Raw genomic sequence first — 15,545 nt, 5'->3', positions numbered from 1 at the left:
TTAGCTTTGTACGTTGTCTTTGAAAGCCCAGTGCTGGGAACAAATCAGTTATAGGTAATTTTACTGAACTTTCTTTCTCACACTAGATATACCAGGATACAGGTAAATCTGAGAATAGTTACTACACTGACCTTAGAATATGTTTAGTTTTGTTTTGTTTTTCAGTAATGACACTGTATGAAAACCAACAAACTTTGAGATTCTTTACTAAATTAAGAGTCTAAGCAGTGTCTAAATACCCTCTTCGACACCAAACAGAGGCTGGAAGAGATGAAACTCAGCATCTTATACCCATCTGCAGCTGCACCCTAGAGAGTCTCCATGCCTTACCATGACAGATGGTGATGATAGCATCTGCAGCCTAAAGCAGTAGCACTTGCAGTTTTTAGCAGCCAAACTAACTATGGTGGCAAAGTAAGAATAAATACTTCTTTGGGTAAGGGAAAAACGAACAGGAAAATCTACTTGCATTAAGAAGAATGGGTAAAGATAGACATTTGTTTTATATTGTGTCCCTCCTGCGTGGCACTGACAGATCTTCTCAACATTGTAAATCCTACACATTTTCCTTTACTGTATCATTAATAGCTTAACCATTTTGCTGAAGCTCTGGGTCTGTGTGTGCAGGGCTGGGAGGGGAACAATCAGGGAGCAGACACCTGATAAAGAACATTGCAGGCAAAGAACGACAAAGCTATAAGCAACCGTTTAAAAAGAAAGCCTTGAAACCACTTAATGGAAAAAAATTGGGCAACCAGCCCTACCTATCCATGACACCATTTTACACTTTGAAAACATTATATGCAAAGCTTCATATCCTGATAATCAGAAGTTTCATAATTATGTATTATTCAGGTTTTTGTTTTGCCATTGGATATGTACAAACAAAAACACCACACCTGATTTTTTGAGAGTAGAGAAAATACAGAAACTAGATGGGGACATAACTCAAAAATTTTTTTGTGTTTGTTTGCTTCTAGGGTTGTACAGTTTCTCTGATAGTTTCATCACAGCCCCTCCCCTGCATCTGGATAAAGGGATTACATACAAGTTTCCATCTTCCTGATAACCAAATGAATAATCTGGTAACCAAATGAATAATCACTTTTATTGTTTAGAGGTTACTAAGGTGCCAGACACTGAATTAATAAATCCATACCTTTTACCCATGATCATTCATTTTTTCTGAGGTGAACAGCTGAATAATAGCAACTACCAAGATCCTTTGTGCCTCTGAAACATTAGCAGAATTGTTTAAAGTGATGTTTGCAGAGTTCTGTATGAAAATTGTGACCAAGTTCCTTATTTTTAGAATATTATAAACACATTCCTAAAGAATGCTTTGAAGGATTTTTTTTTTTTCCCCTCTAAGAAAGACCTACAAATTCAGACGATGGGTTTGCAGCTGGAGAATCACCCATGGCACGTACATATTTCACAAACAGACTTAAATTTACATCATAATGGGCAGTACATGCAGGATTAAATATGCACAAAGCCAGATTGGTTACATGTCTCTTGCAACAATGCTAAACTTGCTTGTTGTCTGTATTTGCACAAGCCTCCCAAGATCCCTTTGTTACTTCTCTTTCAGAAGGTTAAAAGAATCTCCATCATCTGTTGAGTGTTCCAGTTCTACAATGTACTTAAAATACAGGATATTGCTTTTATCCTCTCCTTATTCCTCCTTTGTATCACAATCCCCAGGCAAGCACCTGGTAACATTTCAGTACAGTTCTTGCTTGATTTAAAGCTGTGTGAACCAACAACTATACAAATAACTGCTCTCATATTTCTTTAGTCTTTTTCTTTGCTGTTCTATTCCAGCTATGCTTACCTTCTACTCCTCCTTTTCTCTGGTTGGTAACTCAGTGAATTTCCACTCAATGACCACTTGTTTCAGGGTTCAGCATATACCCTGACAAAAAAAGGGCTAACCTGATGCCATCACCTCTTAGAGGAAGGGTTACAATCAGAAAACTTTGCTCAATACAGGGTTGAGAGGTGGATGGGTTGCTTTGCTTGTTGACTAGGTTAATACACCTTTGCCTCTAAAGGAGGCCTTGCTGAATAGCTCAGTTCTCAAACTGCTCCACAGAACTGCATCACTAAGTGTGCATGGAGTATACTTTCTGCCAATTCGTCTCCTCTCTCAAGCTACTTCCGCCTACCTTTGTTTATTTTTCTCCCTTCAGTGTTTTTTCCTTTTCTGCCTTGTCCGCTGTCATGTCCTCTCTCTCTCTCTCACATTTCCTCTTCCACAAATCCTGGATTTTCCACGTCCCCAAAGACTACAGAATGTTTTTTAAGTCAAATACTTTTCATTGTTTTCCTCTATGTCCCATACATGCCCACTCTCAGAACTAAGATATTTTTCTGAGAAGGTCCTCACCTGTCTCCACGCTGATCTGCAGTGAGGCATCTCTGTGATGGTAACAGGATAAACAAACACATGCAAGCATTTAAGGGCAAGTAAATACTGTAAAGCTAACCAGAAAAGTGCTTGAAGATGGAAGGTTTTGTTAGATTAGTTAACTACTGCTGTTTAAGGTCAAAATATCAGCCAGCTCCAGAGTACAGGGAAGTTCTCACTCCCCACCTGCCTATGCACTCACTGCACTGGAACAAGCGCAGTTGTTCCCCCAAATTGTGCTCAAAATCCCTTCTGATGTGAGCTGCTGATCTGAAAAGGCAGGCTTAGCTTAAGCAGTTTGTGAATATTTCTTTGTACCTATAGTCATGTATGTTATATGATAGTCCAAGGTAACAGCAAGAACACATCACGTTGATACACGTGAATACTATAGCAGCTTCCAGGAACATGCTTTGTCTACGTTGCAGCAACAGTCATGTTGCACTTGGTGTGATCACACAGCACGTACCAAAGAAATGCAGACTGTATTTACTTAATGAATAAATATTTAAAACAGAAGCCTACACCCCAAGGTTGCAAAAGTCTTGATAATTGCCGTGCATCCTGTTTATGTCTCTGTCCAAGGAAGTAGCACAAGTAGCACGAAACAGGTGAAGCAAAGACACTATAAAAACAAACCCTAAAGAAGAGTTGTTAGCTGCTTTTTGTATTGCCCATGGTTTTATTGGCATTATGTAATTAACACTGAAGGATGATTTGCCTCGTAATCTATCTCCATCAGGTTTTGAAATTAAAGTCAGATACCCCCATACTTCATACTTTCTCCCTGCCCCAAAATTGGAAGCAGGTACCTTATTTTGAGGAAAAGGGACATCTAATGTGATGACAAGCACAATTCTGGGCTTAGTACTCGTACAGCCTTAAAATTTTGCTAAATCATGATCTTCTGGTTACCTACACCATCTAAAAACTCTTCTTTTAACCAGAACTATAGCAGTTAAGCAAGGCTTTATCTGTTTCTCAACTGCCACATTCCAGAGGTTTCTGAAATATCCAGTTATCTTTTGTTTGTTCACTAGTTATACAAGGAACAAGAACATTCACATTGTTACTCAGGTTACATATTTTCTGTTCAGCAGAATGACAAATTTGTAATATTGAGCTCACCAAGGAAAGTTACTGTGCTCTGACAAAAGGTAGCTATGTTTTAATGGGTTTTTTTCATATCCTTCTACAGCCCATGAAACTCATGTTGCATTTACAGATGTTTCATATATTATTCATATAGTATTAAAATAGGGAAAATATGCCAAAACATAGACATGAGTGTTCTTAAATTCATGATGCTAAATAAGAAGCATCATTTAACAGATTCCAACTTTTAAGCTCCTTGAAATGCAGAATTTAAGTGCCTATCTCAAAAAGTAGAAGTGGCAAGCATTATACAAAGTCATATCTAATCAATGAAATCCGTACACAGAATACCAACATTTATACACTAAGAAAATAAGATGCAACAAATACAGCAGTAACCACAGGAGTCAGTGGAATTTTCTGTGGTGTTCATGTAGTGCTGTTTTTAATGAAGGTGTCACTTAATTAGTACACATCAAAACTCAAGCAATCAGTGCTGGAGAGGCTGAGAAACAGTACCATCAGCCACCTGTAGCAGGTGAACCACATTTGTTATGACACAACTTCTTCTGCGCTGATGGGAGTGGGCTGGCAGCAGCAGATCAGCAGAGAAAGTAGGCACTGTCCTAGATTCAGTGTGCACAACAGCCCCACGTTCATCGCACTCATATTCTTTGATCCAGGCCTGACGTAAGTTTCTGCTTGATTCTCTCCATCACATACAGGAGCAAATTCCCCTTCTGGCTTCTTTAAACCCTATTTTTTTGCTGGGGAAAAAAATGTCGCTGTGCTTCTGTATTCCTGCTTAGGAAGCAAAAACAGTTTCACCTCTTGGCTGGATGCTTTAAAAACATAAGAAAATTAAAGAGTTTGAGGATATATACAGCCAAAGTACCAATTAGAGTTTAAGACTAAACACTGCTCAAACTCTGTTGAAAGCCATAAAGACAGGAAAGCGACACAAATTTCTAGTGTGTTATCTCATTTTCATTCTCTTGTCCATGTGACCAAATGAAAAAGAAAAAAATCTGTCTATACGTATCTCCGTATTCTGCCCTGAAATGCCTAGCTGAGCTTCCAATGACACTTCCAAATTTAGCCGTGACAATGAAGAAAGGGACTGATGGATAAAAATAAGCCCAATCCCAAACAGGGACAATACAATTGTCTGGTAGCCCTTTATTATGCAAGACAAGGCAGGCTTCAGGACATGCAGATTTTGCATACAATCTGATGAGCACAATATTCCTTTGTACTTCATGGTGAAGTAAACAGCCTCACACTACTGTCATCCATTATCTGTCATTAACAGAAATAACAGAACAAAATCAGGATAGTTTCAGATTCTCTCTACCTGAAGTGCTAACAATTCAGAGATATTTAGCAAGTAGGCTTTTAAAAAGCAAACCAACCAACCAACCAACAAGCCTCTACTTGTGACTTCAGTTCCCATAGGCTTCTTTCAAGGTATCATAGCCTAAATATGAATATAAAAATCCAGCCTGACACACTGGAGCACAAGTTAACTCCCCCTTCAGTTTTTGAGATCAACTCTGTGCACCATCTGTCACTTTCACAAAAGACAGGGAGAGGCCATCCCAGTACAGTAATGCCTGCAGTAATTTTGTTGCAACAAAACTGCCCAGCTCCATCACTTTGTTTTAATCTCTTACACTGGTTCGTTTTTATTTCATGGATGTATAGCAATAAAAAAGTCGATCTGGAAACTTAATGCACTCATACAGATTTAACGAAATACAGCATACATTTTCTGCTCAACTTGGACTACAGTGAAGAAGGCTAAGCTAACAGCTACTAACACAACCAATAAAGAATCAGTTCTGATCTAACATCAGGCTCCAAACCAAGTTATTGGGAGGATCAGCACTAGCAAGGGCTTCTGTGCAGTTCACTAGCTGATTTCACAACTGAAACATCTCTTAACGGTACTGAGCCCCAGAAAGATACAGAAAAATAACCAACAGTCAGTAAGCCATCACTACATCACATCAGGGCAGCTCAAAATCATCTCCTTCTGATGAAAGATTTGAAAGAGGAGATTACAACCAAATGTCACACCATGGTATATTTATAGTTTTCTGGCACTGACACAGCCAGGTCTCTGCTCTCCTCCCTCATCAGCAGCGCGCAGAGGCAGGGAAGAGTCCGTCTCTCTCCAGCACTTGTCCTGCCCAAACAGGAGAGCGCCTGGCAGCCAGGCTCGGGCTGCCTGATCTGCCTGAGCACTCCAGCAAAAAACGCGCAATCCCACAGGTTACCCCTGCAGTTCATTTCCGTAAATCACACTAATATATTTTAAATACCAAAAACATTTTCCATGTTCCCATTTTCTTAATACTCAGCGTTTAAAGACAGCATAGAACTCTAGATTCCAACAAGAGACTTGCTGTTAAATTTGATTCTTGGTGAAGCTGTTATTTTTTGACCTTAAATTGTAAAGTGCAAGGCAGAAAACTGAGCAGTTCCCTAATTTCTCTCTATTACCTCTATTTCCAAGAAGGGGGCACAGTTCTCATAGGATTGTGTGAGGATTATCTAACATTTGTAAAACCTGTTATTCTCAAAGTGCTTTAAGTAATTTCATTAACATTGAGTCAGTTGAATATGGGTGGATCAGCAGAGATATCCGATCACTGCTTTTAGGAGATGCTTTTTTTTTTTTTTTAAATTAAAGAAAGCATGACTAGTCAAGAGTCCTGTGTGCACTGTAAGTTACTGTGTAACTAATTCAAATACATAAGGCAATATGCTACATAGACCATAAAAATCTATAGGTAATACATTACTGTCTTGTTTTAGAGACATGAGGAAAAACCAGTTCATGATCAGTGATTTTTTTTGTAGCTGCTTCTGTATACTATGACTATACAATCTGTAGGGCTATTTTTTTAATTACACAAAAACCATAAAACACAAGTAGATGGCACAGTTACTCTGTGTTTTTTAATTGCTATGAAATTGACTAATTAGATCCCACCTGGCTCTGAAGGCTGTATGTACGCTTTCTAAAAGTCTTTAAATTGTGTAGAAGTACTGAACTTCAGAAAAACTGCTCAGAACATAAAATAATTAAATTGCATACCATTTTTTTGGTCTCAGCTAAAACGGACCTATCTTTTAAAAATCACTGTGCAATATACTGGAATACAAGATGAGCCCAATAATGTATTTATTACCTTTCATATCCTCTCCTTAACGTTCTCTGATACAAAACCCACTTGCCTTCACTTGTATTGTGGGGGAAATAGAGCTCTCATTAAATAAAAGGTCCCACAGAGAAAAAAATTGGTCACATAAGAAAGTCACTACAAATTATCCAAGCCCTAATCATTCACACTTGTTTCTTATTATTACACTTTATTGGGCTGAGTAGTGAGTAAGCCAGGAGTCAATATCTATCCTCCTCAAAAACAAACTTACATTACTCTTAGGGCAATGGGCCCATATGCTTAGGCCAGTCTGGCGGTTTCTGCAATCAGATACAAACTGACAGAGAATGACAGAGTAAGTGGTGGGGGAAGCTACTCTTAAGTGCTACAACTAAACACCCCTGTACAAAATTAATTATTACTATTTACTATATACTCCTGGTTTATACAGCATTTAACTTTGATTATTAAAACTTACGTTTTTCTTTCTTTCAGGTTCCTTTGCTCCCTGTTCAGGCTGTGAGCCTTCATCAGGTGGTACTGTTAAGCGTAACCTACAGACATTCATCTGAAAGAAAAACAAAGGTATGCTTTTAGATTTAAGTGTTACAAAAAATCATTTTAATAACTTGCTTTACAGAATGAACTGTACTAACATTCAAGTTTCAATTTACTATTTTCTACCTTCTGCCACATAGCTAACAAAAGATTATTTTTTAAAGGTTGGAGGGTTTTTTTCGCTAGCAAGAAATACTTCAAGGGCATCCCCATAATTACAGACCTGAAATAGCAAAAATCCATTTCAAGCAACAACATGTTCTTATATACTCATAAATGACATTGAGAGCTGAGATAACAGAACAATGAACATAATTTTCTAGTTTCTCAGCTTTGTTTGCAGATTTGGCATACTTTTAATCATCAAAAGGGATTATTTAGAAACACAAAGTGTATTCTGGACTGAATGCCTCTTTTCTGTTCAGTATATATCCAAGTATTTGATCCAAGGATACCTCAGTACTGCAATTCCACTGAATGTGAATAGGAATATTATTGAAATCTGATACATACAAGTTGCTTGTAAAAACTAATCTTCAAAACGCTTCAGAGAAAATTTAAGAGGTATTGTTTCCTATCTGATTTCAGAAAAGCCATTCTTTTGCTGAGGAAACAGCCCAATAGGGTTGACACCCTTCTATCCTCAACTGCGGTTTGCCTAGCTTTTGGCTGAGAGATTTTTACTGCAATGATATTTTTAAAGCAAAGCATTTCATACAAGAAACATGGTTCAAACTTTCAGTCTTAGTCCTATTCATGAGACATATTTGTGGAAAACAACTAAAGAGAGCATAGCAAATGTTAAAATGAGAAATTTGTCTGTCCAAATCTGAAGCTGTACAATGCCCTCCCATGAAATGCCAGCTGTCTGTTGACAATAAACAGGGCTCTTAAAGCTTTTCCTCAAAATGTCTAAAATATCTCTTTCATGATTACTGTGGGCCATCACCACTGTTTTTCTATATATAGCCCAGCATCTCATCTGATCTAGCTCTCTGTAGTTTCTCCTAACTACTTACCTCCAGTCATGCTGAATGTATACCTTCTCTCTGAAATACACCTTTCCATTGCACTTGCCCAAGGTCACAGCTCATGTCTTGGTCATTACAGCACTTCCTTTTGCCTTGAAAATGGCAATGACGTTATCCTCACAGGCATTCAGAGCACAGCAGCAAAGTCCTTTTCACAGACCCCAAATTTTACCATTTTATAATTCATTTCATCCAACTGTCTCTCATATCAATTAAGCTAACTTTACTTCACTTTCAAGGCTCTTTACAACACAACCTCCTCAGAGCACCACTATTCAGCATCATGACAAGGATTCCCGTTTTCCCTGCTTCCAAACAATGGACCTTTTTCAACTTTTCAAACAAGCTTTAACTTCTTCTCCTTCCCAAGCAAAAATTGGAAGGCCTATCTGCAAGCATCTGCAGCAACTTCACTATTTTTCTTCCAGCCTTCCTTTAAATCTGTTGAGATGACAAATCAACAGGGTTTAGACTACCGGTATGCTGTCAACTGTATTAAAAAAATGCTACGTTGGATTGCCTTCCATCTTCCTCTCTCAGTTTGGTCTCCCAGGTCTGCAAGGCCTTCCATCAATAAGGAACAGTGTCCTGAGATACAGATAAAGCTCCTATAAAATATGAGAGCTATGTCTGTATTACAAAGAAGAAGAAAAAAAAAAAGTCTACAACAAGATCAAGGTGAAATATAACCTACTCTTTAGACACATCTGTGGAGGCTACTTTTTGTGCAATGGGCTCCTCACCATTAATTCATCATTCATCTGTATGCTAGCAAATCTACAAGAAGAAGCCAGAGAGAATGTGACATAAAACCCCTAAAACTTACATAAAAGCAGGTTATGCTTTCATATTTGCTAAAGAATTCTGAAACAATAAAATACATTTAAAAATTATGAATCCTTGCACATGAGCTTTTGACACTGATTGACTGCTGTGTTTGTTCTTCTGAGAACACCAGACTCTCCCCATATACTGCAGAAGCTGGAGGTGCTTGCTGCTTACAAATTAGTTGTCAAAGTATATTATTAATAAACTCCTCAACTTTGGAGCTCATTGATTCTTAAGGTAATTAATACCACCTTTTCTCACCTATTTAATTTCCATTTCCCCCCGTTCTTTCTTCCCATTAGCTTAGCAAGGCTCTTTCCTCTTAAAACATGCCTGTTTACAACAAGAAGGGAAACAGTCTGGCATTCCTCCATGTAGGGAAACAAAGAAAGACCAGACCCATAAATAGGAAATAGAACTGAAATTGTGCTGTGCAGGAAATGATAGACGAGGCCAACTTTTTCTTACAGTGATTTCAAATGAAGGAAAACTGGACTAAAAGGAATGAAAGGATTGTTAGGAGACATGAAAAATACCTCAAATGAATAGAAACAGATAACGACTAGCAACTCAAAGTTAGGAGAAATGGAGTTGTGCATGATTCTCTGAAGCTGGCAAATGGCTTGCCTGTTAATCACTATGGGACTAATTATAGCCAACATACTTAGAGATTCACAGTGCAGTGATTGTAAATAAGTAATTATCCCTGTACCTGTATACCAGTTCGTGAATCATGACTGCCCATCACATTACAGCAATTGATGTGTTACAGGGTTACTGTGAAGGAAATCACAGAAGCCCAGTACAGATGGCAGTCAAATCATAACTAGGTTGGAAATGTAAATTAATAACAGTAATTTGTTGAGACTAAAAACACTGTACAATCAAAGGGTTGTTATAATCTAAACTGTTTTTCTTGCCCTTTTCACACTGCCTTCTTTATTACCTCCCAAAATGCTTTCTCCCGCTGCCACTTCCTCATTTCCACGCTAGCTCCTTACTTTTAAAACACCTCAAACCAGTATCATCTTTTTGGCAGTATTTCTGATACAAAATAAAGTTTTAATGCTTTACTTTGCAGCCTGTTGCATGCCAAACAGAAGGTGGCATTGGCAATCATCTGAGGAGTCCAGCCTTGAAGTCATGCCCAGCGAGGCTTGTACGGCAGCAGCAAAGCACCACCCAATTCCTCACTAGGACAAACTTATACAGGCTGTACTTTTGCTATTGTTTATAACAATGGGACTTCCTCAGCATCCCTGGGGAAACAGCAGCAAACGCATAAAGTAGCCATTCACTCCTGCTCCTCCTGGGCCACAGATGATGCACTCTTAAGGACAGAACTACAGACCAATCTGTTAAAATTTAAGAACACTACAGAGATTGGAAGGGAAAAACAACAGGCACTGCTTTTTCCTCTAACCTCCAGAAGCAATTATGAATACTGGACCTATACTGTTCCTGCTGTGCAGTGCTTCCTGAAGAAACAACACACTGCACCATTTGTCGGCAAGTTTACTTGACCAAATGAATGAGCAGGCTGGAAATGGCAGCAAGCCCTCCTCCAACAGCAAAAAGCTGCTGCAGTGCTGCCTTAAAATGGAAATGAAATCCTAACAGGAACAGCCTCAACTCTGTGCCAAACAGTGGTAGAATAGTGTGCAACTGAGGATGAAGGAGTAATTTCCAGAAACAAATTGGGGTAAGCAGAGAGAAAGCAGGGAGGAGAATGAAAGAGAACTCCCCTAGCAAGGAAAAGGCTGTGATTCAATTTCCTTCAACTGCTGACTGACAGTAAGAACAAGAGGAGAAAGACAGGGACAGACATGTCTTCTACCCTACCTTTATGTCATCGACGTTGTAACTTTGTGGGCATAACTTTTAAAAAGAAATACTGGGTAGAAGAAGAAGCAGGTATCAGGTTTTCTAGGCTAAAATCTATCAGATTTTAGTTTGATTTGGAGCATCTGTAGCTTTGGCAAGCCAACAATATAAGTAATCTTAATTGTGCCAACATTTTGTGTTCGCTCCTAGCTTCTTGACACCAACAACCCAGGAGCAGTATTTCCAAAGCTCATCTGACATCATTTGTAAAACAAATATGCAGGCAGGAAAACAAAGACTGACAGGTTTGGCCCGGCACAACATCGGACAGTAAAAGTTTGCTGAGTGCAACGGAAATGCACAGGTGAAGACATGCTCTTTTACCAAATTTTTAAGAGGCTAGTGGGACAGCATAGATGAGAGCTACTGCAGTATGGCAGTTAAGAAAAAAGCCAATCTAGGTTCGTTAAAAATGTTAACAATTCATGGCCCAGATCCACAATCCACATTCGTGTTTACCATCCTACTCAAATCACTAGGGTGCAACTTAAAACAAATACAGGCGACAGATTCAGTTTGAGTAATGTTCTTCAGTCTCTTCTTCCCCCTTCTAAAAAACAAAGCACCCAGAAAGGCCTTGATCATAGTTAACTATGTACTGAAATAATTACGGAGCTAGCTTTAAAATAATGAACAATGATTTTATAGAATAACCAAAGTTACTAGTACAGCAACACAAAAACACAAGCTGTTCTACTAACAACCAGTCCCATTCTAAGATTTTTACAGTCCCCCCACAGGGAAGATGTCAATCAATATTGATCTGGCTTCAAATCAGCTTTAGAGTTAACATCACCAGAATTTAATATTGTTGCTCTTTCTAATGTCTGATAATAAAATGGTTTGGGGATAACACATCTGTTGAGTAACTATCTGCTAACCTGTCAGATGAATGGCCAAAAATCACTCCCTTTGCCCGAAACCCAATGTTAGTTTTAGACTTTTGAAGGTGAACGCAGAAAAGGAGTGGGTGTTTAATTTCAGTCAGTCCTAAAAAGCAAAGAAGAAAGTACTTTCTTTGGTCATTTATCTGTTGACTAGCCTGCTCCATTTATAAAATCTCTGCTATGAGATTCCCCACACAATTAAAGGGCACTTTTCCTGTGACCACAGGCACACAGGAATGTGACACATATCTTTCAAATGAAAGCTTCAGCAGTTATTCTAACTGTCTTCCTCCCCTCTTTTGACAACTCATGGGAGTCAGATTTCACAAAAAAAAAAAAAGGAGCAGCAGCTTCCCAGTGGGTTTTATCTGCAAATTAGGTTTTTACCAGTTTCCTTAAGGGGATATATCAAATATAGTTCATTTTACATCGTCTCCAGCAAACATATTATGGGGATGAAAATAAGAAAATTATCACTTAAACACAAATTCTCTTAGCTTTAACTTCTTTAAGAAATACTGAAACAGAAAAACTCCATAGGAACGCGGAAGACATGTAGGGAACATATCTATGATTTCCAAGTTATCTTAATTTTTCCACATGCATGAGCAATTTCATTTTTATTAAGGCCAGGGATTTTTTTCTGTAAAAGAGCCTGACCCTCATGTTATCATGTAAAACATGGCAACATGACATTCTTCATTGTTTCAATTATGAGCTCAAATTTTTTGGAGTGTCCAAACAATCCTAGTTTTACTTTCATTAAAAAAATAATCCAACCACCAAGCCAGGAAACATGAAATTAATTGTTAGTCTACCCTTAACTGGTTTAGTGGTGGACTTGGTAGTGTTAGGTTAATGGTTGGACTAGATGATCTTAAAGGTCTTTTCCAACCTAAATGATTCTACGATTCTATGAATCACTAAGAAATTCAAGAAGCGTCATGATGACATGATTGTCTTTCTTATCATTTTTTTTTTTTGATTTATTACTTCACACGTGGAATGTGCACTCGCAATGATAGCAGTGTGGTCTCAGCAGCAAAAAAGGGCTATTTAAAGCAGGGTGGCTGTAGAGACATTCCTGTCATATCTGCCAGAGTTTCCACAACTTTTTAGAAGCATTTCCCAACAGATTAGTACATGGCTATTATTTACCTCATTTATGAAAATTACAGAACGAACATCGGTAAGTCGGTATTTGAGGAACTGATTATAAAAATGCATCACTACTGCCATCTAAATCAGGAACTGGTTATAAAAATGAATTACTACTGCCATCTAAATCATGACGGTGAGCTTCCTCACGATAGGCAGCACCTGAGTAGGCAAGTTCTCGGTTGTAAACCCTAAGGCGCATTTCAAGGGGGGGTAGGGGGGAAGTCGCCACCACAAGCACACCTTCCTCGCAGGTTTCCAGAGGAAAAGGCAGGGACTAGCGCTAACGAAAGCCGTGCGGGACACCCCAAAAGCTCTTCATTTCCCAGCGCCGACTACGAACGCGCGGAAAGATGTTCTGGCACGCCGCGCGCTTCACCTGAAAACGCCGATAATAAGCGAGAAAACGCCGATAATAAGCGAGAAAACCCCCAAAGCGCTCCACAGGTAAGCTATTGGGGGGGGGGGGGGGGTGTCAGACCGCCACTTCGCCCCACGCCACCCCCCGCGGGACCTCCCCGCCGCCCCCCCCCCCCCCCCCGCGCACCTTCCGCCGGGCGCGGCCGCCGTCTCCGGGCGGCCTCCGGGGGGTGGTGGCGGTGACGGTGAGCCCCGAGCTGTAGCGCAACATGCCGGCGGGCCGCCGAGCTGCCGCCGATTGCAGCTGCCTTTGGCCGGCGGCGCCGCTCCGCCCCCCGCGCACATGGCCGCGGGGGCCGGGCTGCCCGGCGGGGGCGGGCCGGGGAGGGGGAAGCGGGGGAACCCCGCTTCCCCCTCCCCGGCCCGCCCCCGCCGGACTTGCGCTGGCGTCCTCCCCTCCTTGCCCCAGCTGCTTTTTGTGAGCCACCGCTCCAGGAACGGGTACCAGACTGGTGCGAAGCACCCAGAGCCCAGCCAGCCTTGGCCCGGCAGGCACAAAGCCGGTGCAAGCTCAATGCGTGAGCGACAGCGTTAAGCCTTCGGTGCCAAAGGTCCAACAAGGAGGGAGGTGAGCCTGGTGCACTGGAGTTCGCTGGCCCCGAGCCAGGTTTGCAGGTGCGGACTGCAGCATTTCGGATGCCCAGCTCTTTCCAGGATTCGGGATAAAGGGAACGCTGTAACCCTACGGCGCTGTGCACAGGCCTAGGCGCACGCACCCCTGCAACCTTGCGCATCTCATGAGCAGTACGTTCCTCGGCTAATCAAAGGAGTTACAACTGAAGGAGATGCTTTTGTCTGAAAAAAAAAAAAAAAAATTGCAGAACAAATAGCTGTAACGGCATTTTTAAAATAGATTATCCTCTGTCTCCATGTAATTACCTTGGAACAATTAAAACCAGGAGAAAATACAGTTACGGCTATGCAATGTCCTTGCCTGTTACAATGTTGTGGTGGGTTGACCCTGGCCGGATGCCAAGTGCCCACCAAAGCCGCTCTATCACTCCCCTTCTCAACTGGACAGGGGAGAGAAAATATAACGAAAAAGCTCATGGGTCGAGATAAGGACAGGGAGATGTCTCACCAGTTACTGTCACAGGCAAAACAGACTCGACTTGGGGAAAATCTAAAACTAAGTAGGGTAGTAAGAAACAAAACCAAATCTTAAAACACCTTCTCCCCACCCCTCCCTTCTTCCCAGGCTCAACTTCACTCCTGATGTTTTTTCTCTACCTCCTCCCCCCGAGCAGCGCAGGGGGACGGGGAATGGGGGTTGCAGTCAGTTCATCGCGTATCATCTCTGCCGCTCCTTCCTCCTCAGGGGAAGACTCCTCACACTCTTCCCCTGCTCCAGCGTGGGGTCCCTTCCACAGCAGCCAGTCCTCCACGAACTTCTCCAAGGTGGGTCCTTCCCACAGGCTACAGTTCTCCATGAACTGCTCCAGCGTGGGTCCCTTCCATGGGGTGCAGTCCTTCAGGAGCGGACTACTCCAGCATGGGTCCCCCGTGGGGTCACAAGTCCTGCCAGCAAACCTGCTCCAGCGTGGGCTCCTCTCTCTCCATGGGTCCACAGGTCCTGCCAGGAGCCTGCTCCAGCGCAGACTTCCCACGGGGTCACAGCCTCCTTCAGGCACATCCACCTGCTCTCGTGTGGGGTCCTCCATGGGCTGCAGGTGGATCTCTGCTCCACCGTGGGCCTCCATGGGTGCAGGGGCACAGCTGCCTCACCAGGGGCTACACCAGGGGCTGCAGGGGCATCTCTGCTCCGGGGCCTGGAGCACCTCCTCCCCCTCCTTCCTCACTGACCTTGGTGTCTGCAGCGTTCTTCCTCTCACATATTCTCACTCATCACTCCAGCTGCAGTTTGTGTCCCCAGTGGGGTTTTCTTCCCCTTCTTAAATATGTTATCCCAGAGGTGCTACCACTGTTGCTGATAGGCTCGGCCTTGGGCAGCAGTGGGTCCGTTTTGGAGCTGGCTGGCATTGGCTCTATCGGACACAGGGGAAGCTTCTGGCAGCTTCTCACAGAAGCCACCCCTGTAGCTCCCCCGCTACCAAAACCTTGCCACGCAAGCCCAATACAGATGTTAATGATCATGCTACTA

At 41.6% G+C, this 15,545-nt stretch overlaps 1 protein-coding gene across 1 annotated transcript in view; it reads right to left on the bottom strand.

Annotated features, from left to right (window-relative positions):
* MYZAP (myocardial zonula adherens protein) overlaps positions 1–13,737 on the bottom strand; it is a 45,426-nt gene extending 31,689 nt beyond the window's left edge. The window contains exons 1-2 of the mRNA XM_075713965.1: positions 13,572–13,737; positions 7,157–7,246 (exon numbers count right to left, since the gene is read on the bottom strand). Coding sequence (XP_075570080.1) covers positions 7,157–7,246; positions 13,572–13,655 — 174 coding nt within the window. The 5' untranslated portion in view covers positions 13,656–13,737. The remainder of the gene's footprint in view (positions 1–7,156; positions 7,247–13,571) is intronic.
* Between the last annotated feature and the right edge of the window lie 1,808 nt (positions 13,738–15,545).

This window comes from Pelecanus crispus, chromosome 7 (assembly GCF_030463565.1).
Source record: "Pelecanus crispus isolate bPelCri1 chromosome 7, bPelCri1.pri, whole genome shotgun sequence".
NCBI lineage: Eukaryota > Metazoa > Chordata > Aves > Pelecaniformes > Pelecanidae > Pelecanus > Pelecanus crispus.
The sequence above is the reverse complement of the archived record's forward strand: the minus strand, read 5'-3'. Positions and strand labels throughout refer to the sequence as shown.